Source organism: Vanellus vanellus (genome assembly GCF_965231255.1).
Source record: "Vanellus vanellus genome assembly, chromosome: 12".
In the NCBI taxonomy this organism is placed as follows: domain Eukaryota; kingdom Metazoa; phylum Chordata; class Aves; order Charadriiformes; family Charadriidae; genus Vanellus; species Vanellus vanellus.
This window is the reverse complement of record NC_138917.1, coordinates 23,564,597-23,579,430: the sequence shown is the minus strand read 5'-3', so window position 1 is coordinate 23,579,430 and position 14,834 is coordinate 23,564,597. Positions and strand designations below refer to the sequence as shown.

General features: G+C 43.0%; 1 protein-coding gene across 2 annotated transcripts in view; it reads left to right on the top strand.

Moving 5' to 3' along the window:
* Positions 1 to 14,834, top strand: part of LOC309676617 (diacylglycerol O-acyltransferase 1-like) — a 30,554-nt gene that overhangs the window by 11,822 nt on the left and 3,898 nt on the right. The window contains exons 3-4 of one of the 2 annotated variants that reach the window (XM_082489209.1): positions 10,991 to 11,033; positions 14,013 to 14,079. In XM_082489209.1, coding sequence (XP_082345335.1) covers positions 10,991 to 11,033; positions 14,013 to 14,079 — 110 coding nt within the window. Of the gene's footprint in view, positions 1 to 1,884; positions 1,969 to 10,990; positions 11,034 to 14,012; positions 14,080 to 14,834 lie in introns of both variants that reach the window. The other variant, XM_082489208.1, reaches the window with a different exon arrangement.

Genomic DNA, 14,834 nt, shown 5'->3' with positions numbered 1-14,834 from the left:
TGTTGACACACAACTGGGCTGAGTTGAGTTCGAAGTATGTATAAAATAAAATTATACCTGCACAGCTGAGTGTCGTTGCATCTCATTTTAGATGAGAATGATTTGTAGATGGCAGGCTGTATAAACAGAGATATCTGCTCTCTCATTAGCAAACATAGAGGAGTTTCTTGCACTGTCTGCACTTGGGAAGCTATGATAACTTGGTGCATTAGCTCCTGCTTCACTTTAATGTTTTTTCTCTCCTTTCTCTTAGTTGGGAGGGTTGCTGACCTTGTTTGTGTATCTCATCATTACCCTGAAACTATTCTACTACCAGATGAATCGATGGCACAGGGAGGGGAGCGCAAAGTCTATCAGAAGAACTGCCAGGACACAAAATCAGCAGATCCCAGAACCCTTCTGTCAGTATGACTGGCAGCAGACATTAAAAACTGTGATCTGTTTATGCATGGGCTGAGCTCCGAACTGGGATTTCTTCACCCTACAGCGTTCTGAACCTCTCCCAGGTCTGCCAAGAATGTAGTTTGTGACTTGGAGAAAGTCAGTTCTCTCTTTTTCAGTTTCCCTATTCTACCGATAGAGAGCCTTTGGGCCATGTAGACATCTCATGCCTCACCAAGACTGGAAGGCTTAATTAACTTGCACATTTCAAGGCATAAATTGATATGCAGTGCCAGACCCTGCATTAGTGCATCAAAGGGAGGTTTTACTATTGACTTTGAGGGGAGGAGGACTGTGGTCCAAGTGGCTACAAATGGACAAACGATGGGGCAAGTTAATGCATAAATTCCTTCCCCTCTCTCCTCTAAACCTCTCTGTTTGCTTTTCTTATTAACTTAATAATATTCCTGCCCAATCTTCAGGCTCTGTTTTCTCCTGAGCATTGTTTGTTCCCACTGTTCTGTCTGACAGAGCTCTTCTGCTTGAAAAAGGCACTTTGATTCATTCTGTGCTCTTTACTTGGAACTAATACAACTCATCCGATCTGGTGAGTCAGAGTAAGTTCCTCTGCATCTCTGTTTTGTGGAGTGAGTGGAGCAGAGGCTCTGTGGAAGACAGACAGGGGGTCACATAAGTAAAGACTGGGTAAAGTGCCTGCACGAAGTGCCTGATTCAAGCTGCATAACTAATTCAGTGTAAAAATATGCCTTTTTTGCTATGAAGGTGTAGCCTTAATGGGGGATAATGGCTAAAATTATTTCAGTTCCTCTCTGCGTTTGGCAAATTTGAAAGTAGTGTTAAGCTGATGCTGGGCTTTTTTTTAATACCACGCTGCATGCTTCTTTGTAGTCAAAGTCTTATTTATTCTGCTTTTTAACCTCTCTCTTCTCCCCTTCTTAAAACATATGAATCTTTTTTAATGTAATATACGATCTTGCAAGAAAATCCTGCTTTCTGGTTATACTACTAGAATTTTGGGAGGCACATAATCTCAAAGGGGAGATTTTTTTGAAACCTTAGAGGGAAGAAGTGGTGATGAGGAAGAGTCAAATGCCAAAAGACAATTAAACACAATTAAGAATTTGTGGAACAGTTTGTCAGTTCCTTTGTGCCCCATTTGCAAGAAGAGGACAGCAGCGTTGTCCTAATTACCAGGTGGGTTAAGAAGGTACACCAGTTAGAGACTGCAGGTGCTCAGAGTCTGGGGTGGTGGAAGGGTCCATTGAATCTCAGAAGATGGAGGGAAAGGATGAGATCCCTGACGCGGTTTGCCCAGGGAGCAAAGCAAAAGCAGAAGGGGATAAAATATTCCTGCTCATACCATCACCTTGACTTCACGAGAAGTTGACTGGTGCAGTATCAGCCATTCCTGGTTACATAGCGTTGGTTGTGGCCTCGGATTCACCTGATCGCTATGATCCCTTTTATGCTTTTTGTTCGCAGCAGAACATTCCAGCCATGGCTCCAGGAAGAATAAAAGAGGAAAGTCAGAGCAGATCACGTACCCAGTGAACCTGAAAGCAAAAGGTAACTAACTAGTCATCCTTTTACAGCAGTTACCTCTTCTCCGTCAGCAGAGTAGGATTTTTATAACAAATGCTACATCAAGTTGCAGAGATATGCTAGCAAGCAGGTAGTTTCTGCTTCTGCCAAAGGAACAACTATTTCTTTCATAATCTCTTAGATGTGATATTATTCTTTCAAAATCAAACCTTTGTTGGAAATTACTGTTTTTAGAAGTGACCTAAGATTGCCATCTTCAAGCTTGATGTTGTATAGTTGACAGCACTTCGGATATAAAAAGCACTGCTGATTCCTCCTGTCTGGTCTTTTTTGTGTGTATGTGTCTTTCACTAGGCAATGGAGGCATTGAAAAAAAATGCCAAATGGCAAACATTTTTATAAAATGACAAGTGTTGGTGGCTAGTGAGTATTCTGGCGCACATGAAGTTCCTGGAAACATTTTCAAATGTGTTTTTGTATCATCTCTTTTTGGTGGCTGATAAAATATCTTTGAAAAATCCCTTCACTTGGACTCCTTGGGTAGTGTGGAACTTCTCGTGTTCTGAAAGTCAGGGTATTAGTTTAGGTTCCTAAACAATAGTCTAACATTAGATATCTGTTATTAAAAATCCCCAAGCTCTTCATCGTGAGTTTCACGTGTGATGCCAGTCAACACACAAGCCAGTCTGTTTTGTAGAGGACTAGCAATAGCGCCTGCACGCTGTACAGCTGTGCGAGAGTGCTCTTAATCTACCGGTGCAGAGATAAGACCCTGCTAAGAGGATGTGTTTGCCTTTGAATCTCTCTTTGATTGGATCCCAGTTCCCCTCTCATTTACGAGAGTTGAGTGCTGGGTCTGCTAAATTCCGCTGAACAAACACCATATCGGCTTTTTAGCATGCAGCTTTGGGGCACTATACCCTTACGCGTTGCAAAACGTTTTGAATGAAATGTGACAAGGCAGCAGTTGGGCAGTCCGATTTACAAATGCAGTGAATTTCATCTGCCATGCAGTACGATTTGGGCTTACAAGGCTCTTTCAGCTTTGTTCTTAGAGATCAAGGTTATAAATTTGATGAGTGCATGGGCACCTAGGATATGCAAAAATAGAGAACAAGTTCTTCACTGTCCCACCTTTAATATCAAGAACTTTCTCATTGACTTCACCAAGCCAGCAATCACCCTATGTCAATACAGTGTACATACTGTTTTCTCTATCCGTGTCATTCAGTGTCATCCCATGTGTTGCAGTCCTGCCCTTGGCATCAGTTGCATCTCATTCTGTTTACTACCACATAATTAGTTCTGAAAGGAAGCTTAAAGTCCCTGTTCTTTATACATGAGGTTAACTTACAGTAGGGATTCAGTGATGTGCTGGTCATGGTTCTGTGCAGTCACAAGAGGATGTACTTGCCCCATGGGCTGGGAATGGTCTTCATAAAGCCTGAGGCTCTGCTTAAGATTGGTATATCTACATGGGTTTCAACAATACGATGACTCCCACCTATCTCCCAGCTACAGCTAGTGAAACGATGACAAGATATGCGCTGATATAGCTCCCAGAATTCCACAGAACAAGCTGGGATCTGAATGTTGGAGCAGACCGTTTTTTCACTAGACTTTATACAAGAAAATGGTGTGTTATTTCCCTTCTTTCCTCCCAGACTTGTACTACTTTCTTCTAGCCCCCACACCTTGCTACCACCTGAATTTCCCAAGAAATTCACTCTGCAGGCACAGCTATATCATTAAGAGGCTCCTGGAAGTGGTGAGAAAATTACACTGTACTTAAACCTGTCAACTTCTGAGACTCTCCTTGGATAGTAACACTTCTTGTATTGAGCCATGAGTTTCATACCAAGGTTGACGTTGCTCCCTCGGATGCTGACATTACAATCGTGTGTCAAACATTGCCTTATAGCACAGGCATATTTCTCCTGATGTTTGACAAAAAGCGGGACGCTATTTCTGATATTACAAAACTATTTTCTTGACTCTGCAGGGCCCTGGAGGAGTAAACAAATGTCCTAAAAACTCTTGTGTACACTCTGCTAAAAATGCAGCAATCACCAGAACTGTCTGCATTTGCTTTCCTTGTGTCTAAGTCCAACCGTGATGCAATTATGCTGTGAAATAATGAAAATTTCAGACATCACACAGTGGTATTTTGCTAATTGTGGGGATTTCACACAGTCCTTTCTAATCCCTCTCTCCTTTTTTTTGGATATTTGAATGGAAGTTACTATTTGATCATCATGGATTAACCTTTAAAGGAGATTTTGAAGGATCTGGCAATTTCATAGAGGTGATGTGAAGTGTGTGGAACTCTTTCTCCTTCTGCCAATGAACCAGACCACATTAAGCCCCATGGTCTAGCCGCTCATCACAGATCCATTGGCCCAGCCAGGCAAGGCTGAACGTGGTCTGTTGTCAGTGCAGGCAACTTGCATGGTGAGTGCTCTGAAACACGGACAGTGAGAAGAGTCCTTGCACTAAAATGTTGACATCTTGTGTTTGAGCGAGTAATGTGCTGGGATGCGTGCCAGCCTCCGAGACCTTCACAGGATGGCTGCAGCATAAGCAATTTCAGCATCGGTTAATTACACTTGAAGATATTGTGGTGGTTGTGGTATCTAAACACAAAATAGATGGAGATATGGAGTGATGCCTCAGGGCATGGTGACTTTAGCGTGAGGGAATCAGTGAAGGGCTTTGAAGTCTCTTCTTGTTTTCTTTGCAGATATTTCTCTTTCATCTCATGCTGGTGCTATTTCAACAGGTATCGGGTTTTTGTTTAATGTTAAAACCCAGGGATTCAGGTGTCACATAAAAGGACAGCTGGGATGCATCTAACATTATAGGAAAGTTATGGCTGGGCTGCACCACTTTATTCTCCTAACCACCTCTGCAACTACCTTAATGCTTTTGTACCATAAAATTGTACCATAGAAATGGCTCACTTATCATGTCCATACTTATCCTCATCTCCTTAAACACAGCAGCTACCCCACAGATGACGATTCCAGTGGCTACTCGGTGTAAAGAAAGGACAGGGAAGACACTGGGGTCAGGGCTGCTGCCTGTCTCATTTTATGGCCTGCTAGATGACCCTTTGCATCTCTGGGTCTAAGTTTTCTCTTCTCTGTGAAAGGCTGTAACTTTTTAAGGTACTTTGGGATCTACAGAAGAGAAGCTTTGTAGCTGCGTTAATACAAATAATTATTTCCTGTACTTCCCGTGACAGTCTCCCAGAAGCTGTCACTCGGCTTGTTCAGGATCCCCTGCAGAATTTCTCCAGAACCCTTTCTGCCAGCAGTGTGGGCAGCTGCGAACAGTAAAGGAATATTTTTTCAAAGATTTTGAGGGGTATAAAGTATCTTTTTCATGCCAGTATAAGTATGATGTAGTTCTCATAAAGCCCTTGCTGTAACAAAGCACTTAAAATAGCTATCCCTGCAAGCTGCTCACCTCAGATGCAGCCCTTTTCACACAAGAGGATGTGCCATGGATACTCTCCTCTTAATACATCCCAACGGATGGGTTTTGTGCCTTTCTGTCCTGGGTAGAGAAGGCTGGAGGACTTTGTCTTGCTGCCACTAGCCTGTCCCGCTTACACAAGGGAGTTTCAATGGTGAAGGCTTTACAGCCACCCTTGGTACGACGGGAAAGAGTCACCCATGGGTTATCTGCTGGCTGTTTCCCAGTGCCAGTATCTCGTTAGTCTGCGTGGGCTCGCCTGCGGCAGGGGCTGCAGCTGTGTTTTCTCATCGTAGCAGACCCAGAATAATGAGTGACTTTACAGGGCCTTCTGATCAAAACTGTACCTTAATTGCTCTCTATTTTTTTTTTGTTTCAGTGGATTTTACCAAATATACATGAATCAGTGAAGCTTATAAACGTAAGCAAATAATGCCAGTTTATTTTCTTTAAGCATATTATACTTCATGTCGTTGCTGGAGGTAATGTTCTAGTCTGGTTTATTTATTTCTGCCTACAGAATACATCTTGAAATTAGCAGTAAGGTCACTCTGTGAGCTTTTTGGTGGACGGCTAGCCTGATGCATGTTTCTTAGAGAGTACACCTTGCAACAGAAAACAAAGGAGGTCAGGAAATGAAGCATGTCAGTTCTGTTCCCTTCCAAATACTGTCAAATACCATTCATTGCCCTTCATGGTAGCATTACCGAAACGACTTCATGCAAAATACCAGTATCAAAACCAGTGGATTTCATGGAGTCTCTGCTTAGCATCTCTTGTAAGAATCGTTACTTTGTGTACGGTGTTTCGTCAGTTTTGACATGGGGGCAGTGAATCAAAAGGGCTTGAAGAGGTATCTTTGCACTAGGAAGGCTTTTTTGGAGAAGAGTATTTTTGCAGTGTTTCTTAAAATCTGCCCTGGAACTTAATTCCCTAGCTGGAGAGTATTTCATTTCCATCTCTCCCCTGGCTTCTTTTTGGGCTATTGTCTCCTAGAAGTGTAACTTTTGGTGGTTTGGGGATCAAAATGTGCTGATACGGCAGTATTGTATGCATCGTGAGGATCCTAAGGAACAAGACTTTAAACTGCCGTGCATGAGCTGGGCGGTAGTAGGCTGTACTGGCTGGAGCACATGCCCCACATTCACAGCTGGCTTCATGCAGTGACTTGTGGTGACACAAGTGAACAAAGAACACACAGAGTCTGGGCTGAGAAGAAGAAACAGCATTTCTTAGAGCGGGAGGGAAAAATTCCAGCACTTTTTAGCAGCCATGTCCCTTCTCCAAACACTTGTGCAAGAAGAACCATCCCATACCTGAGGGAACCAAGTATGTTATTTTCTTTTTCCCTATTTTTAGTCTACCCACTGCAGTCACGTCATTTTCCCTGTGCAAAGCCTCTCAGCCTTTCCCCAGCTGCTGGCACCATTCTCTGTGGGTCTGCACCCATTACATGGTAATTTATGAACAAAGCTGCTGCTCAGGAGGGGTAAGGGATCTTCTGCTGCTCCACCTCTAAGCCTTAGTGACCTTTATGGTGGTTGATTGCCCTCCCAATCATTTGTATTATTTTAAGTGGACCTGGGCCCAGACTCAACAACCAATTTAATCTCCAAACTTCCTGCTGAAATTAATGGGCTGCAACATTCATATTGACTTTAGTGGGATTTATCTCTTGTGATTCATTCATTGCCTTTTTCTGGATCTGAAACCTTTTCTGGTCTATCCAGCATGTATAGGGTATGAGCACAGCTCTGCCATCTCTGCTGTTTGCACGGTGGTCTTTGCACACCCTTCAGATTGTTAAATTCCATGGTATTTGTGAAAGAGTGTTAATAGCTAGGATTCTGCCTAGGGCCTAGCTTTGAAGGCATCTAGGACTACATTCGGACTGCCTGCTCTGTGGGGCTGCCAGACACTGACTTCTTACGTGGCTGCCTTCCCTGGGTAAGCCACCATCACCTGCTGTCCCCATTGCAGCGTGAAACACTGGTCACTAGCAGGACTAATTTATAGGTGGCCTGGATAAGAGCCCTTACACATTTGTCCTGACTCTTAAGGTATTTCCAGCTTTTACACCCCAATGTGAAGACAGAAATAACTGGCACTGAAGCTTTGCCGTTTGCCTTGGAGAGCTGTAGATCTCCAGTGAATGAGTCTTGTTAATCTTGGGGAAGCAGCTGCCACCGGTGGCTTTTTTACCCCACTACTAGTGTGGTGAGCAGGACTAGGGAAGTGATCATTCCCCTGTACTCAGCACTGGTGAGGCCATGCCTGGAGTGCTGTGTTCAGTCTCACGACACGAAAGACATTGAGGTGCTGGAGCATGTCCAGAGAAGGGCAACAGAGCTGGTGAGGGGTCTCGGGGACCTGGGGGTGTTCAGCCTGAAGAAAAGGAGGCTGAGGGGAGACCTCCTCGCTCTCTACAGCTCCCTGAAAGGAGGGTGTAGCGAGGGGGAGGTCGGTCTCTTCTCCCAAGAACAGGCGATGGGACAAGAGGAAACAGCCTCAAGTTGCGCCAGGGGAGGTTTAGATTGGATATTAGGGAAAATTTCTTCACCGAAAGTGTTGTCAAGCACTGGAAGAGGCTGCCAAGGGCAGTGGTGGAGTCGCCATCCCTGGAGGGATTTAGCAGACAGGCAGACGTGGTGATGAGGGACATGGTTTTGGCAGTGTTAGGTTGGTGGTTGGACTTGATGATCTTAAAGGTCTCTTCCAACTTAGACAATTCTATGATTTCATGATTCTACCATGTTTTTACCCCACTACTATGCACACCACTGTCAAGACATGAGAATTGACTTGTGGTTGTGTGCCTTAATGTGCAGATGTGATTCAAAGGAGCTGAGATTCTCGTTATACGTGCATTTTCTCAGCTAGGTTGCATCTGATTTCCTTTGTTGCTGCTGGCCTTTCAAGCTGTGCACGTACAGTGAATCTAATGCCAACAAAATCCAGACCTTCCGTTGTATGAAAGCTGAGCCAGGTGCTGTATCCACCAACAGGTTCTCTGAGAGCATAGTCAATGATGATGTCAGGCAAATGAAGTGAGAGGACGTTGTCTGACATCAGTGTTTCCCTTACAGCATCCACCCAAGCGCATGTTTACTTTTAACAGTGCAAAGTGCATCTTGACATTGCACCCTGGTGTGTTTAGTTATTTTTCTTGCCCCAACGCTATGCTTTGGCATGATCCAGAGTGGATTGTGCAGGAAAGGTATCTAATGCTCTCTTGTCTGAGGGCTGTGAGGAGTGGCTTTTACCATTTGTTGTTTTCTTCAGCTATTAGTCTTACAGTGAGGGTCTGACAGCTACTTTCTGTCTGCAATTTACCTAGCTTTTTCCTTAGCTTTAGCTCAATTTCTTCTACCCTGCCCAGCCCCGCACAGGGCAACACCCTTCCCAGTGTTGTGGTTTGATATTATTGGCGTTTTCCCCTTGTCTGAAGGCTTTTCCTGCTCCCATGTTTCTGCTGAAATACTAGGTGGTGTTTACCACTCTTCTAATCCTGGCAAGTTTGCAGTATCTTGCCTTGTTTGCTTCCTTGCAGTTTTGCAGCATTTAACCTTTTAATTACATCTTTCAATGTGTTTTGTTTGCGCCTGGATATCACAGGGTCTAACGAAGGCCGGTAAAGTTGTTTTCCACATTGGCAGTTTGATGCAGCGTTAGCGTCTCGTACCTTAGAACATGCACCTTGTGTTAAAAGACCCCTTTCTGTCCCTTGGCTTTTTTTTCTTTTTTCTTTTTTTTTTTTAAGGCCAATGCAAAGATCTTTCCCTGTTTAATTAAGGAGCAGAAAATGGCAAAACCCTTTAGTGTATTCTTAGCAGATAGCAGGCATATCAACACAGTGAGGTGCAGACAGCTACGTGCCTGTTCCAACCGTGCCCGAAGCCTGCCAGACGTGCACCAGTTCCAGTTAATCCTGCATTACACAGCACTGAGCTCAAGCTAATGTCACCCCTTGGCTCAGACTGGCTTTAACTTCAAAGTTTTCCCTGCTTTGGGTAGGACACCGAGCCCAATGTCTTCCAAGTTATTCCATGATTCATTGCCACACTTACACGGCTGCATGACTCCCAAGCAGAAGGTGGCTGGTGTACATGCGCAGGTCATTATCATGGAATCATGGAAATTTCAGAATTGGAAGGGACCTCTAGAGAGCATCTAGTCCCACTCCCCTGCTAAAGCAGGATTGCCCAGAGCACATTACTCAGGACTGCATCCAGGCGGGTCTTGAAAATCTCCAGAGAAGGGGACTCCCCCCCCTCCCTGGGCAGCCTGTGCCAGTGCTCTGTCACCCTCACTGTAAAGAAGTTTTTCCGTGTATTTGAACAGAAATTCCTGTGTACTAACTTGTGCCCATTGCCCCTCGTCCTGTCACTGGGAACCATTGAAAAGAGCCTGGCTCCATCCTCCTTCAACCCACCCTTTAGATACTTGTATGCCATAATAAGGTCTCCCCTCAGCCTTCTCTTCTCCAGGCTAACGAGTCCCAGCGCTCTCAGCCTTTCCTCATAAGGCAGATGCTCCAATCCCTTAATCATCTTAGTTGCCCTAAGTTGCCTGAGCATGGGCAGTGTCTCTCTCAAAAGAACGTTCAAAAAATCACCCAGGCAATTCCTGTGCGATCCAGAGATGTGTCAGGGGAATTCCCTGGAATTCCAGAGTTTAAAGCTCAAAGGCCCAATACCTCCATTTGCTTTTCCGGTGAAACCATATATAAAATGGGTTTTATGCTATTTCTTATATTCCTCTGCTTGTATCATTAATACTTGTACACGTGTATCTTTAGTCTTGTGTAACAGCAATCATGCTAGGAGAATACTATTGGTGTAGTTCATGATAAATAAAAAGTGTTACAACTTTTGTATACGGGCAAGGTTTGGGTTGATAGTACTCAGTGAACGTGATGCTGTGTTTAATGTACTATGATTTCTGTATTATAGGTCCTGGGTAGATGTGTTTACCGTTATCAAATTCACTTAATGAGGCCTTTTCTACTTAAAATAGCAAATTGCACACACCACACAAATTGCACACATGCCATCACCGCAGGACATCCCTCCTCATTCATGCCTGGAAAAGGGGCTGAGGAGCATGAGCAGAGAGCAAAGCTATCTTAGTTAGCCTTGTTCCCTTAAGGGCTCCCTGTTTCTCGTGCTCTTAATTCCAAAATTATTTCATTACACACCATAGACCCATATTGCTTTGCAATTTACTCTTAGTACCTTGCCCTCTTTTGGTCTGTGAACTTATTTATATCTGAACCGTTTTTATTTGTCATCTTTTATATTAATGTCATATTTAAAAGCTTCCCGTGGTGCTTGGGCTGCAAATGGATACTTTAAATCAAGCCGAGGTAAATTTCTCTATAAGAACAGTTCCTCTGGAAAAGGCACATTTATATTAGATTATATTCAACTGTGCTGAAGGAGTGGAATTGAACCAAGAGGGAAAGATTATTTTTATTGCCTGTTTCTCCTATAAGTGGCAAATCATTTCATCTGGCTCTTTTTTTTTTTTTTTAATTGGTACTTTCGCTCCTGCCTCAATTGCCTTGCAGAATTGCTGCGCTTTGGAGACTGGCAGTATTACTGAGATGAGTGGTAAGGTGTCTTTCCCCTCTTGCAAAAAGAGCATACTGCTGCTTTGTTCGGAATAAGACTGCTAGGTGACATGGTTTAGGTTTATTAAGAACTGTAAATCAGTTTTCAAACAAGAATGCTGATTAGCTGATACAGGTCTAGTTTGACAGATCTCTAGCGTGACTGATGTCGTAGAATTTGGCAAGTCAGGTTCAGTGGGTCACATATGCTCGGCAAAAGCAAAAAACAAAAAATCATATACCTTGTGTATCTCACAATTAGTATTGTTATTTACGTTGTGGAGAAAACAGTAAGCGTTACTGACATGGTGACGATGACTTCATACCTGTTGTGGTATAAATGACTGCAGCTAATATACATTGTTCACTTTAGGAGTAAGAATTAACTTTTGCTTTCACTACTATTTCTTCAGAAATAGACACTTGATATATGCAAGTAATATATGGACAAGATCCCAAAATAGCACATCCTTCCTGTTTCGGCTGAGTGTATAATCCTGCACCTAATACTATTTTAACCAGTGTTTCTTGCTTCCCTTAGCATCCCCATACAAGGAGGTAGATCTGTGAAAAAAGGTGCCAGGAATCTCTAAATGAAGTTTACATTTTTAGACTTTGCTGGATTTTCTATAATGGGAGCTCCTTTTCCAGCATGATTAGCTAAAAAAAGCTAGACATCTTGGTATCACTAACAGATGACAAGGAGTCGGCAGCTAGACAAAAATGAGTGTGTGTCCAGCTATTGACTAGCGCTGAAGTCATTCAGAAGCCTGATGTACTTCACATTGGGAAAAACCACTTCTGGTAGGAGGTTTAAAAAAAAAAAGGTGAGACAACACGTTCTCAGAAATTCATTTTGGTTACCCTTGTTGTCTGATTGATTTTGAAATGTTGATTTGATTTTCAAATGAACAGTTGTATCTTCTTTAGGCGTAGCTGAATTCGTTATACTTTTATACTTTAGCCAATAAAACACCATTAATATGTGTTAATACTATTTGCACATATAGGTATAGAGGTGTATTATGTATTTATACATTCTTCAGATACATATTTACCATATAGATCACTGATTATTCTATTAAAAAATATTAAAAAGTTAAATGTTGATGGCACACAAGTTATAACGTGGATTTCCACATAGAACAGGAACATATATCGACCTAAAAGGGAAAAAGGATCTGCAATGCTCTAAAGGAAAGGCATTTGCCCTGATATATGGATATTTATGTAAGGCATGATGTTAATAATGTTGATTTTCATCTCTCAGGTGGTGTCACATTAGTCAAGAATACAGCCCTTTGCTTTCAAACATCGTTAAAAAATTGTAAAATGCATTCAAACTTGTTAATACTTAATGTTGATATTGTAGTATTACTTTATATGAAGAATAAAACTCAGCTACACGTGCAGCAGGTGACCTGCCCTGCTCCCTGACTGTGGTGGCAGCAGTACAGGGCAGACCTGGGACGAGGGAACCCCTGTGCCACTGGTCAGTGAGATGCTGCACAGCACATTTTAGGCTGCGTCATTGCTGTTCTCTCATTTTCCAAGGTGCAGTGAGGAGCTTTGTGTCCTTGCCATATCCTCTAAGCCAAAAAGATATCAAGTGTTAGAGTGTCTGCTCTCCGGGGATGTTCGCTAATAAAGCGCTCTCCAGCTGACTGCCAATGACTGATTTTTAAAAATAACCAAAACATAGGAGGTTACAGAATCCATTAACCCCAGGATTTGTTATTATCCCTAGAACAACAAACATTTTTATGAGCAAACTTACAGCTTTGACAACGATGTATTTTAGAAAATAATGAATTGGGCTCTAAAAGTCATGAAGCTGGCTTAGAAGTCATAGATTTTTTTTTTTCAGCAGGTCTTTTTTTTTAATATCCTTCTGATATCTAATTCTTATCAATTTATAATTTTTCAGAAAGTACTAATTTTTTTTCCCTCCTCCTGAAACACGGCTCCAGGGCTGGAACTTTAAGGGAGACAGAAAATATTGCAAGATGAAAACATGCCTCAGTCTTCTAAATCCTGACTGTTCATTATTAAGACCGTATAAATTAAACGTAAGTTTCTGATACAGACACAGCATCTAAGAGGACAAGATTGCAGTCCTTAGAGTGTAATCGGGAAATGCTTTGTTTGGATGCTTCATCCTCCTTCACTGCTGAAAGCGTCAGGAGGATGAGACTTTTATGTTCTGGCAGAGTCAATGACAAGGCAATGTGTACTGGTACCTCTCGTCTAGCAGACGTTTGTCACCTTGACTGAGGAACCGTTCCAGTTTCTCTCAGACTGCCACAGCTTGAAAAGGGAAACTGGGACTGGTGCCATTTAAATTACACTCTGAAACCTTCAGCCTGATGTTGCTCTCCGCAGCAGCAACGTGCATCACAGGTCAGGCGCCCCGCCAGCCAGGTGCGGAGACTGCTGAGAGGCGTTTCCTTTTGTCCTCCTGGGAAATACCTACAGCTAGCAGCTAATCTCTGTAACACTTTTCAGCACTTGATTTTGCTGAAATCTAAAGCTGCCAGGTTTTAGGGGCTTTCTCTTGCTACCCAGGACTTCAGTCATGCTTTCATAACTAAGCCTGATACACCTTCATGGCTGAGAAGGGCTAAAAATTATTAATCAGCTTTAAGTTAGATGATATACCACATCAGCACTGTAGCTGTTATCTTGTGTTTGAAGTCGGAAAAAATATGGGATACTGCTATAGGAACACTGACATTCAAATTGGCATGGTTAGCAACAAACAGCAAGTGTTGCCTTCATTTCTAGCTGCAAGGGTGGCTGGGAATCCAGCATGCTTACAGGAATATTTTCAGCTGTGCTGTGATAACCAGCCCACATGCAATTTGCTTTTTAATGCACCTTTACCTCACCCATGGGGAAGGACGTCCATCCAGTAGGGCGGGTGTGTGTTTTTTCTGGAGCTATATAATGAAGCCTGGTTTTACTCCTCCTTTCCTTGCAGAAACGCAGGTTCACTGTTGCTGGTTGTGGTCCAGGTGGAATACCCCAGCCCAGAGATGGCTAGACAGGTACGACCCTGGCTTCTGCACACTTCCATTAAAGTGCGCTGTGTTTGAAAGATAAAATACTGCTGCTGGGGAATCAGTAACATTAATCATCATCATCATCTTTTTTGAAGGATTAACTTGCTGTGGGTATGTCTGTCTGTCTCCTGTATAGCTCTGAAAGTGTGGCTGGCTTGAAATTTAACTCGGAGACATTGTAATTAAACATTGACATTTGAAGTAATTAATGAGTGAGCTTTATAGTTTAGCATAGTCTCAAAGGAACAGCAGGGTGCTGACAGAAATGAAATAACTTTGTTAATTTAAAAGCGTCAAACTTTCTGTAAGCATGTAGCTTGTACTGCTGGGAACAAGCTTTTCAGAAAGAGCACTGTAGTAATCTAAATCTTGGCCCTTCTCTAAGGAGGGGTTGGAGAGGGGAGTCCCACTGCAGGAAACTGAGGGCAGGAGTTAGTATTCCCCATGAGGGAACACCTTTGACATCAGCAGCTCTGCTACTTCACCCCAAAGTCTTGGGAAGGTGCTGGGAGCCCAGGCTGTGAGCATCTCCAGGAGCTGTCTAGGAAGGAGGCAGATTCCAAAGCACTGCTTAATATTTCAGCTGGAAACTGGATCTTATTTACATCTATAAATAGCCAGAATATGTTTCTTTGCATCGGTGCCTCTGGGAGGCTGTTCATCGTCAGATGAACATTGGCAGATTCAGAAAGGTAAAGAACGACCCCCAAAAAAAGCCCAAAAGCCTCCAGGAGAGAGAC